Source organism: Geotrypetes seraphini, chromosome 13 (genome assembly GCF_902459505.1).
Source record: "Geotrypetes seraphini chromosome 13, aGeoSer1.1, whole genome shotgun sequence".
In the NCBI taxonomy this organism is placed as follows: Eukaryota; Metazoa; Chordata; class Amphibia; order Gymnophiona; family Dermophiidae; genus Geotrypetes; species Geotrypetes seraphini.
The window spans coordinates 70555010-70567557 of record NC_047096.1 but is presented as its reverse complement, the minus strand read 5'-3'; the positions used below and the strand labels follow the sequence as shown (position 1 = coordinate 70567557).

The 12548-nt window shown below is 43.8% G+C and overlaps 1 protein-coding gene across 3 annotated transcripts in view; it reads left to right on the top strand.

The window, feature by feature from the left end:
* GOSR2 (golgi SNAP receptor complex member 2) overlaps positions 1 to 12548 on the top strand; it is a 56048-nt gene that overhangs the window by 16979 nt on the left and 26521 nt on the right. For all 3 annotated transcript variants that reach the window (XM_033919220.1, XM_033919221.1, XM_033919219.1), the window contains exon 4: positions 12034 to 12142. In XM_033919220.1, coding sequence (XP_033775111.1) covers positions 12034 to 12142 — 109 coding nt within the window. The remainder of the gene's footprint in view (positions 1 to 12033; positions 12143 to 12548) is intronic.

The following is a 12548-nucleotide window of genomic DNA, read 5'->3' as shown; positions in this document are numbered from 1 at the left end:
TACCTTGTCAAAGGCTTTTTGAAAGTCAAGGTAAATGATGTCAATGGATTCTCCTTTATCCACCTGTCTATTTACTCCCTCAAAGAAGTACAATAAGTTTGTGAGGCATGACCTACCCTTGCAGAAGCCGTGCTGGCTCGTCTTTAGCTGTCCATTGTTTTCTATGTGTTCACAGATACTGTCCTTAATCAGTGCTTCCATCATTTTTCCCGGGACCGAGGTCAAGCTCACCGGCCTGTAGTTCCCTGGGTCCCCCCTTGAACCCTTCTTGAAGATGGGCGTGACATTTGCAATTTTCCAATCCTCCGGGATCTCTCCAGTCTTTAAGGATAGGTTACATATTTGGCGAAGTGGCTCTGCTATTACGTTCCTTAGTTCCTTTAGTACCCTTGGGTGAATGCCGTCCGGACCTGGCGATTTGTCGCTTCATAAACAGGGGCCCCGAAATGAATTCCTTAAAACAATAATTTAAAATGAAATGGAAGCTTTCAATAAAACTAACGGCCTCTTTTACAAAGCCGCGCAGAAACAGCCCCCGAAGCCCTTTAATTCTCTATGGGCTTCAGGGCCGTTAGCACAGAGCGGCCGCTAGCACGGCTTTGTAAAAGGAATGACTAAAAATGATACGCACCCAAAGCATCAGTGGCAAAGATTAATATAATAGGGCTAAAAAACTAATCACATGCAACCAACAAAAAATTGGGAATATGACGCATCGTTATTTATTATTAGCACATAGATTTCTATCAAGTAGTTTTTGCATGCAATGAGCATATTAAGTGTGTAAAAAAAGTGTCATTCTTTACTAAAATTATTTCAAAAATAGTGTTATCTGGTAAAACTAAAATAGTGATTTAAAAAAAAAAAAAAAGTACTAAAAGCTCTCCAAAACACCATAATTGTATATTATGTGAAAAGAAAAAGCTGCCTGTTTTTAAACTGAATACCCTGTTGCTTTTGGTGCAGTCCACAATTATCAACAAACGTCCCTGCTAAATCTCTCTAAGAGCAACAATTTAATATTGAGTGACTGAAAACAACCATTCTGAAAGGACACAGCAAAAAACAAAGTACCAAATAAATAAATGCTGAAGTATTTACAGCTAAAGTGTCGCTAACTCGTTTGGGATAATTCAGTGAACACCACACATGCGTTCTAGCACTCTTAAGACTACCATGGTGCAAAATCATGACTTAATAATAATACTCTGGCAGCATACTGACGATCTTAATGAAAACTTAAAAATGTATCAATAAAATAGTGCTTTATGAATAAATGCATTTATTTAAAAATATACAGTAGTTTTAGCTGTTTAACTATAACTTAAGGGCCCCTTTTACAAAGTCCTGGTAGCAATACTGCTGCGGTAAATACACCAAAGCTCATTCAGTTCCAATGGGATTTGATGCATTTACCACGACAGAATCACTAACACGGCTTTGTAAAAGGGGCCATAAGTTATCATGTATGTGAAACCCAATCTTATTTCCCCCCACTTTACGAAACCATGCAAGAGGTTTTTAGTGCCAGCCTTTGCACTGAATGCTCTACGCTGCTCCAACGCTCATAGGAACTCTTTGACCATCAGAGCAATGCAGAGCATTCAGCGTGTCAGCCGGCACTAAAAACCTGTTCTGTGGGTATGTGTGTGTGTGTGGGGGGGGGAGGAGGAGGGGGATGTTAGTGCAAAGTGCATAGGCGCAATAAGAGCGTATGGGTGATTTTGTCTCTACAGCCGGCAACACCACAGGTTTTTTTCTCCCATGGGTGGAGTTTTTTCCTGGGTATGTGCTGGCTGGAAGAGGAGCCGATGATTATAGAAGGTCAGCTGTGTAGCTGAATACAAGGGCTCTGGCGTTTTATGCCGTGCCTGTAGCTCTGAGGCTCATTTTGGATAAGAGGATTGATCAATTTTGGTCTATGCCTACTCTCCCTAGTACCTAAGATATTATGTCAGAGTAGGTCTTTGATATTTAAGAAAAACATGTGTGACTATCATAAAAGTGTATTTGAATAAAAAAAAAGTTACTTCTGAAAAGTAATTGATGTTTTATGGAGTGTTCAAGTCAATGAAGTGTTGATTTGTGATACTGCCATTTGTCACAGTGTCACCCCTGTGCTGGTAAAGGAAACCCTGCAGTGCTCAAGAAACAGGGATGGAGGCACGGACTGGACTGTAGGAGATGCAATACCTGTCCCCAGAGTTAGGTCCAGAGCATTTCAGTACTAGCAGGATCCTTTACTCACCAGTTCTAAAACTGGTAAGTTAGTCAAAGCCTGTTCTAATCTCCCTAAAAAGCCAACAGGGAAAGAGCATGAACTACCAGTCCCAGCATGTCCCAGGATGGGAGCAAGGCAAACCAGGGCTGGAGTGAGTAGGCTAATTAGCCCAAGTGTTTTCCCTAAACTAGTGCTGCCCAATTCACAATTCAAATTGATTCGAATCGATTTAAAACAAAACAAAAAAATTGGCCTCCCGTTTCGGTGACTGGTTCTCCCTCCTCGCCCCCTAAAGCAGGAGCGGCAGTTGGGAAGTTCTGGTGTCCAACTTCCCCCCTGACCTCCTGCTGGTGTCCAGCTTTCCCCCCTAGCCTCCCGCGCATCCATTTACCTCATTTCAGCAGCCTGCAGAGAGGATCGCTTGTGCTAGTGATCTCTGCAAGCTGCTATAGGCCTTCGAAGCTGTTTCCTCTGCCTCGATCCTGCCTCTGATATCAGAGGAGGGACGGGATCATGGCAGAAAGAAGACAGCTCCGAAGATCGCTAGCACAGCGATCCTCTCTGCAGGCTGCTGAAATGAGGTAAATGGATGTGCGGGAGGTCAGGGGGAATACTTCCGGGGGGGGGGGCAGTCCTTCGGGGGTGCTGGTACAAGCATTCAGGGGGAACAGGCAGGCCTTCAGGGGTGGGGTGCAGGCCTTCAAGGGGGACAGGCCTTCAAGGGGGGGTGCAGGCTTTCAAGGGGGGGAGGCAGGCCTTCAAGGGGGGGACAGGCCTACAGGGGGGTTCAAGTCTTCAGGGGGGGTGTAGGCCTTCATGGGGGGACAGACCTTCAGGGGAAGGGGGGCCCTGGTGTAGAAGTACACGGAGGGAGGGAAGGGGGTTCAAAGAGACGTGCATATGGTGGACTTTTGGGGGAAGAAGTAATGGGCCTAAAAACAGGATAGAGAGAGAGAGATGGTGGACAATAGGATTTAGGGAGGGAAGGAACAGAAAAGGAGAGAAGTTGGACACAAGGGATGGTGTGGAGGGGGGGATAGAGATACTGGATAGGAGGGTAGTTGGGAAAAGGTAGATCTGTGGATGGAGACGAAAAAAAGGAAAGATGCCAGACCTCTGGGGGAGGGAAGGGAAACGGAAGGGGAAGAGAGAGATGGAAGATGGATGGTTAGCACGGAGAAAGAAGAAAGAAGGAGACCCTGGCAAGCATGTTATCAGAAGACAGCCTGGGACCAACAAGATTTGAATAATGACCAGACAACAAAAGGTAGAAAAAATAATTTTATTTTCTGTTTTGTGATTACAATATGTCAGATTTGAAACGTGTATCCTGCCAGAGCTGGTGTTAGACCGCAGACGTGAGCTAGGATTTAACAGAGAGAGGAAAAGTCTTTTTGTTTGTTTATTTATTTTGTTTATACCACAGTGCCAGTGTGGTTAGGAGAAGGTAAAGGGGGTGAAGAGGCTATAAAAGGGGTGAAGAGGCTATAAAACACTCAACTGGGCAGGAAAATCGAATCAAAAAATCGATTCAATAGGCTGAATTGAATCAAAATTTTTTTTCCTGAATTGGGCAGCACTACCCACAAACAAAAGGAATGGGTAGCCCAATCAGTTCAGATACAAGGAGTTGTAATCAGCCCAAAACAACCCTGAGAGTGGATAGCCTGAGCCAGGGTAGCTTAGGTGATTGGAATGCTGATCAGTCCTAGGGAACTGCAAAGGGAGTAGTTAGTAGTGAAAGGTCACTTTGGTCAGCCACAAAACTTAGAGACTTGAAGAAAGCGAGAGGTATATTTTATTCAGCATATGCGGACCCCTGAGCCCCCAAGCTGATTCTGAAAAGTGCGGTCCCGATCTTAGGCAGCTGTAGGCATCCTACAGCTGTCTAATCAACCAATCGGGATGCACGTTTTTTAAAAAAAATGCTCCCCAGGCAGGCCGCCTATATTGAAGGCACCTCCGGGAGCCTAGGGAGGCCCGCAAGACGCCTAAGCTCGCCTAAGGGCCTTAGGCGAACCTAGGCGGCCCTAAGTGTCTCTCTAGTAGAGGAAGAGACGCTTAAAATGTAGGCCAGCAAAATGCTGGCCTACATTGTAAGTAGACACGGCTGCTATACTTATCGCGGCAAGGGATCTCCCTGCCGCAATAAGTATAGCGGCCGCGTCGGCCTGTCCAATCACCGGCAGGAGGGTGCCGAACCCCTCCTGCCGGAACGCCACCCCCCCAGACTCCCAATCGCCCAACCCCTCCTGCCGGAAAGCCAGACCCCCTCTGGACCCCCATGCCATACACTACCTGAGAAGAGCTACAATTAGTTTTCTGATGTAATTGGAACTGTATGCCATCACCAGTAGGATAGAAGGAATGATGTTTCAAATATTCCCCCAAATTCTTACTACGTTTAAAAGCAAACCTAGGTTTGCTGCCAAACACCGGGTGAAAACTTAACAAATGCCAGTGTTGGCCAATAATATTTTGTACCGAAGACGACAAGGGAGAAAAAGGGAGCACACAAGTGATCCTCTGATCAGACATATCTCTAGGAGGTTTAGGGAGAAAAAGCCATTGTCGTTCAGCAAAAGTCGTACGTTTGGCCGCCCGTCTTATCACACGAGTGGGGTAACCCCGTTGTTTAAATCTCCGAGACATGTGGTGAATTGGAGTTTTAAAATCAATGTCAGAAGAACATAAGCGTTTAAGTAATGATGGGGGTAATGGTGGACATGACAATGAAGCCGACGGCACAGTGCGCAGCGGCCGCCAAGAGAGCGAATAAAATGCTGGGGATAATCAAGAAGGGTATTACAACAAGAACGAAAGAAGTTATCCTGCCGCTGTACCGGGCGATGGTGCGTCCGCATCTTGAGTACTGCGTCCAGTATTGGTCACCATACCTTAAGAAGGATATGGTGTTACTCGAGAGAGTTCAGAGGAGAGCGACACGACTGATTAAGGGGATGGAAAACCTTTCATACGCTGAGAGATTGGAGAAACTGGGTCTCTTTTCCCTGGAAAAGAGAAGACTTAGAGGGGATATGATAGAGACTTACAAGATCATGAAGGGCATAGAGAGAGTAGAGAGGGACAGATTCTTCAAACTTTCAGAACATAAAAAAACAAGAGGGCATTCGGAAAAGTTGAAAGGGGACAGATTCAAAACAAATGCTAGGAAGTTCTTCTTTACCCAACGTGTGGTGGACACCTGGAATGCGCTTCCAGAGGACGTTATAGGGCAGCGAACGGTACTGGGGTTTAAGAAAGGATTGGACAATTTCCTGCTGGAAAAGGAGATAGAGGGGTATAGATAAAAGATTACTGCACAGGTCCTGGACCTGATGGGCCGCCGCGTGAGCGGACTGCTGGGCGCGATGGACCTTAGGTCTGACCCAGCGGAGGCATTTCTTATGTTCTTATGTTCTTAAGTCTTAACATTACGCAATACTGTCGGATGATAACTACAATAATGAAGTAACGAATTAGTATCCGTAGATTTTCGAAAAATGGAAGTATCAAATTGCCCTTGTGTTGAAGAGGGAGCTGAATGTTTCTCTGGAAGACGATTTTGTATGTCCAAAAAGCTAATAGATGTGGGATGACATTATGTTTGGGCGGTGGCCCTAACCGTTGCTCCTGGTTAAGTCAGCTTCTATATTCCTGCCTGGTATGATTGCCCTTATTTTTATTTATATATTCTGTTTTGAGTAGGTTGATATTTTATTTTATGTGGTTTATAGGTGTTATGTTATGTTTATGTGCTTCTTGTTTTCCCAGTGAGATTCTTCCTCTTGATAAAGAACGCTTGTGTTGAGGAGGGAGCTGAATGTTTCTCTGGAAGACGATTTTGTTTGTTTATTCATTTTGTGCTTTGAACACTACTGGATCACATTGTTGGATTTTGCACTTGCACTTTGCTCATCGTGATGATTTTGGGAACAGTTTGCACATGACTCTTTGAACTTGTGGATGCTTGATTTTTAGATAGTTTTGGATGGCTAAGGATTTCAATTTGTTCTCGATGTTTCATTGGACTTGACATCAACGGATGGAAGATGAACTAAGATGAATTAAGCTGAACTAAGCTGAAGTTTGGGCCTATTCGAGATAAGTGACTGATGAAGTATCTGATGAAAATATATGAATACTGTGAATGATTGAATTCCTGTGCCTTGTTTAGTTTTTGTGTATATGTTTATATGTTTGCCTTTTTAATTTATTGATGGTGATATATATATTAATAAAATGTTGAACAAATACTATATCAATGAATTTATATGACTATATTAGTACTTTATGTGATAGATTATTGGGTTAGTGGATGAATTTGGATTGTGATTTTAAAGAGTGGGTTCGATTGATGGTTATTGTCAAGATGCCAAAGAACTAGAAAATTCTCTACTGGAAAAATATGGGATGATGTTTGGAAACTGGACTTTCTGAAACGCCATCTATCAAATAAATCTCATACTGACATTATTAGGAAACTCAGAAGTAAAATTCCGAATTTAAGAGGGGGACTGGTTAACATGTTGCTTGAAAGCCCAACCAAAAAAGAAAACAGGCAAATTAGTAATGAACGGAAGCGTTCCAGTCCTGATGAAATTAAGGTTCTTGTCGACAGTGTTGTGCTGGCCATTAAGATGAATATCTCAATACTCTCTGTTCAAGATATCAGTGAGCACATGGCGAAGTATGTTAGTATACCTGATAGCTGGAGAAGCAAAAACTATGCGTTTGAATTTCTTGGAATTATCAATGGCATCGTGCAAGATGATCATATGGCAGACATTAAATTAGCAACGTTGAAAATCAGGGGCAGGAAACTACGAGGTGACACCAGGAAATTCTTTTTCACTGAAAGAGTGGTTGATCGCTGGAATAGTCTTCCACTACAGGTGATTGAGGCCAGCAGCGTGCCTGATTTTAAGGCCAAATGGGATCGGCACATGGGATCTATTCACAGGGCAAAGGTAGGGGAGGGACATTAAGGTGGGCAGACTAGATGGCCCGTGGGCCCTTATCTGCCGTCTATTTCTATGTTTCTATGTTTCTATCATACGTTAACTATTGTTGAAAGCACAGACATTTCTGTCAACAGGTACTTAATATTCTATTTTAAGTATTGGCCAGTCAATTCAAATGAGTATAGGACATCATTTGGTGGGATGCTACAGTTGGTGTGATGCTACATCAATAGTAACAGCAATTAAGGAATTCTATAGGAAACATGAACTTGATCTGAATAAAATAGTTATGTTCACCTCTGATGGTGCCTCTGTTATGTTAGGCAAAATAGATGGTGTTGCAGCACAGCTGAGAAAAGATATGCCACATTTAGTGCAGCAACATTGTGCTGCACATCGGGAAGATTTGGGACTTTCTGATTCATGGAAAGAAGTAAAATTGATGAAAGAAGTAGAAACTGTAATGAGAACGGTGTTCTGTCGGTCTTCTAACTAAACGATGCAAATTTCAAGAAATAGCAGATGCATCTGAATGTGAATCAATTGCTTTCAGACCTCTGAATGAAGTGCGCTGGTTATCTAGACACTTTGCACTTAAAGCAATTATTCAAAATTATGATCCCCTGTTAAAATATTTAGAAGATGAAGAAGATAATGATCCTATTGCAAAGTACTGCTATAAGAAGCTGAACAGTGAACAATTTCATATTACACTTGAAGTTTTGAATGATGTCTTATCAGAACTGGCTTCCTTAACCATGGCATTTCAAAAACGTGGTTTGACACCATTGGAAGCTTATCATCTTACCCAGGGTAAATTGAACAAACTTCAAATGCAAAACTTAGGCGGCAAGGTTAAGTGGAGTGATAAAGTCAACAGTCTTCTTGACAACAGGATGAGGTCTGGAGAAAAAGTTTCAGTGGATACTAATTCCATATTAACCTTCATCAACATCCTATGTTTGCATCTGAGTGAAAGATTTCCTGAAAATGAAGTTGAAGAATGGTCTGCTTTTGACTGTACAGCAATATCACAATGCGATTTTGACTTCGGAAATGGACATATCAGCTCTCTTTGTTTAAAGTATAAACAATTTCTTCCGGAGGAAAGTGTTATTATTCAGCAATACAATGACTTTTAATTCCTTGTTGCAGAAAAAATCAAAAGCAATCTGATAAACAGCTTTCCAGATATGACAAAATTTGCATTTTAGAATGATCAGTTTGCAGATTTAGCAAAATTGATGGACATTGGTGCCATATTCTTAGCATCTAGTTCAGATTGTGAGCATGGTTTTAGTCTAATGAACAATTTGAAGACTAAACAAAGGAATTGTTTACATTTAGAGCATTTGGAAATGCTGATGCGTGTTAAGAGTCAACTTCAAGATGGAGGCTCAACAGATCTTGACAGAATTTATTCGGACTGGATAAATATGAAAGATCGCAGGGAAAAACTTTGAAAACTAAATTGCTGTTATTTTCTAAATTTTAAGTATAAAGGACAATGATACCTTATTTATAGGTAGCGCTCAATGAAACATTTCAATGAAACATAATTTATGTTTATTGAAATGAGACTTTATGTTACATAAAGTGTAACTAACAAAAAGTGTAACTAAAATTACATTGTGTTTTTGTTAATTCAGACTAAACTCAAAGACCTGCCCATAACTGAACTCCGGGCCCTCTGGTAATCATTTTTATAGCGCACACAAATTTAGTTTTTCTTTAAAATGCGCACAGATGAAATTTTTTGCGCACACAGCCTATGAAAAATTAGAGGGAACATTGATCCCAGGTAATAGTGGAGGTGTTAAAAGACCAGAGAGATGAACACTTAAGGTGTCCAACCTGGATGTTGAAGGGACCCCTGATTCGCTGAAGGCAGTGGGAAGCAACTATGGAGGTTTGCAAGGCCCATCGTGGAGATCATGGACCTGACGTGAAAGTGAGGTTCTGTGAAGTGAGGTTTAACATGTCCAGCTGCTTTGCCTCCCATGGCCACTGTTCTCCCATACCAGTCCCTCCACATACAAAACAATTGCTAATGTTAAGAATCTGGCCTATAGTTTCAGCAAACTGTATAAACAGATTTCTAGTGATTACAGGAATATCAATATCTACTTTCATATTTTCATAAAACTGGGGGAAACGCCACAGAGTGGTGAACAGGGGCACGAGTGTGGGACACAAAACAGACACATACAACAGTGCCTGGGTCTAATCCTTTACCATCAATATTCAGTTTTTAGCATACCGGACCTGGGCATTGGCATTCAGGTGTGAGGGTTAGTAATAGTGAAAACCATGGGATTACAGTGGCTTGCAGTACATGTGGGACCGGGGTTAGGGCCTACTGCAATTGTGGCAGAGGGGGTATTGGCTGGGTATTTATGAGGGTTCTTGTAGGTGGCCTACGAGACACATTCCCACTCAGGACAGGCTCCACCATTAGTGAAGGTTTCCTCATAGGGCATTTCTTAAAAGGCATTAAGTTGTATAGGCACGCATACTTAGCACATGAGGTGTAATAGCGCTGCCAAGCTAGGGAGCCTCATGAGACTGTATTAGGGGCAATACCATGACCCTGGGCAACATCAAATAACACACATGCATCAAAATACAAAGACACTGGGCAAGTGGGGTCTATAATAAGAGTCTGGTTGATAAGTGGACTCTCAACATTATCAATGCGGATCTCCGCCCACTTTTCAACTTCATCACCAGTAGGTTGGAAACAGATGTTTGACACTTTCTATAGTTAACGCCGTCATGCAAACAAATATCAGGCAAAGGGGCTGAGGGGCACTTAAATTGGGTACGATACAGGAGGGCCATTTCTTCCTTATCTCCATTACGAACCTGAGAAAGACACGATTTACAGGAAGTAAGTGATTGTGACTGATTCCCTAGTACAATAGGGAAGAAATACAGAAGAAAGAAACATAAGCCAGTGAGGGCAAAACAAAAGTCAGATATTTAACACAAAATGCGCCGACAATGCTGGCACAAGAAGTAGAGAGTTGCGCGGGGACAGAAATCCCACCCGTCCCCACCCGTCCCCGTGAGGAATCCCCCCGCCCCACCCGTCCCCGCGAGGAATCCCCTCCGTCCCCACCCGTCCCCGCGAGGAATCCCCTCTGTCCCCACCCGTCCCTATAAACTACAGAAATAGTTATTTCATTTAATTATGCTACTGAATTAAAGGCTCTGGTAGAAACCATTTACAAATAAGCAAAAAGACTTTATTAATTTGGAAATATTTATTGGGAAGAATACATACTTTGTAAACGGGTTTCTACCAGAGCCTCTAATGTTTATAAATTTTTATCAACACAACTAATATACTATTTTATCCTAAAGCAAAAAAAAAAAAAAAAAGAAATATAATTTTTTTTCCTACCTTTGTTGCCTGGTTTCTGCTTTCCTCATGTTCTCATTCAATTCCTTCCATCCACTGTCTCTCTTCCTTCTGCATCTTCAATTTGCTCTGTTACTGTGCCTCTCCCTTTCTTTCCCCTTCCAAATTGGTCTGGCACCCATCTTCTTCACTCCGCTCCCCCCATAGTCTGGCATCTCTGTCTTCTTCCCTGCCAGCGTCTTCTCCCTACTCTCTCTTCCCCATTTCCTTTCAGCGTCCTTCTCCCCCCCATCTTCCCCATGTCCTGTCAGCGTCCTTCTTCCCCCTCTGTCTTCCCCATGTGCTTTCAGTGTCCTTCTCCCCCCTCTGTCTTCCCCATGTCTTTTCAGCGTCCTTCTCCCCCGTCTTCCCCATGTGCTTTCAGCGTCCTTCTCCACCCCTTTGTCTTCCCCATGTGCTTTCAGCGTCCTTCTCCACCCCTTTGTCTTCCCCATGTGCTTTCAGCGTCCTTCTCCCCCCCCATCTTCCCTATGTCCTTTCAGCGTTCTTCTCCACCCCTTTGACTTCCCCAGTGCTTTCAGCATCCTTCTCCCCCCTCAGTTTTACCTTAAGCGCCTTTTCCTCTCCACTCCACCTTTCCTCCCTTTCTCCCTCCCTGCTCCTTACCTTTGTGGCACTTACCCGCTTGAATGACAACAGAACAGGCCCGGTCCAACAAACCTTCCTGCCCTGTAGCCGCGAATTTAAATTACCTTCTTACAGCAGCTGGAGTATTGAAGCTGCTGTAAGAAAGTAATTTAAATTCGCGGCTACAGGGCAGGGAGATTTGACGGACCGGGCCTTTTGGCGGTCGGTTGGGGGACCTGGCTGGCTGTGCTGCACCCGGGGCGGACCGCCCCCCGCCTTATACCACTGCCTTTTCCCTGCCTGCCCTGCCGCAGCACACAGCCGAACGGAAGTCTTCATGATGTCAGCGCTGACATCGGAGGGAGGGAGGGAGGGCTTTGCTTAAGCCCTCCGAAGTCAGCGCTGACATCAGGAAGACTTCCGTTCGGCTGTGTGCGGCAGGGCAGGTAGGGAGACGAGCCTCGCGGCTGAATACATCCAGCCCCGCAGGAACCCTGCGACCCTCGGAGGTGTCCCCACGGGATCCCCGTGACCCGAATGGGGAACCCGTGGGATTCCCGCGGGTCCCGCAGGATTCCCGTCGTCCCCGTTCCCGTGCAGCTCTCTAGTACAAAGTCTTTATAAAATACAATGTAGCAATCCTAAAAATGGTTCTCATATATCTGAAGTTTTTTTCTGGTTTTTGTTGTTCTGTTTCATGAATAATACTTGTGAATATCCCTGAAAACTGGACTGACTTGAAAGTCATCAGGACAGGTTTGAGGAGCTGTATTTATTTGAGGGTTTTGTACAAGATGTTTGCAACTTTTCAGCTCTTTCTAACTCTGCATTAATCAGCTGTCTGTCACCTCACCCAGTGGTAGAAAATGAAGTTCAAGCCCGAATTGACCAGATCTTCAGTAACCTGGAACGCCTGGAAATCCTCTCCAGCAAGGAGCCTCCCTCTAAACGACAGAATGCAAAACTGTAAGTGGCTGCATTTTCCTTCTGGATTTGAAGACATTCCTGTCTATAGTGCTAGTGCCTGCCTTGCCTTCAGCCCTGAATCTCTCCTGCTCTCAGCCCCGAATCTCTCCTGCCCTTCCCTGCAGTACAAGCCTGAAGTTTTAACCTGCAGGCTTAAAGCGGGTTAAAACCAAGGGCTTGCAAAAAAAAAAAAAAAAAAGTTTCCTGCTGAGAGCATGCACAGTCAATTTAGAGGCAAGGAAGTTAGTCTGTGCATGCTCAAGGATTGTTCTCTAATAATCCGTGTAGTCGGTGTGGGGCATGCCAACGATCGCCCCCATTTGCATGCTGGTCTTTAGTGAATTCATCGGCCTGCATGCAAACGGACACGGATCGGACATGAATAGAAGGTTAGTGAATCTAGCCC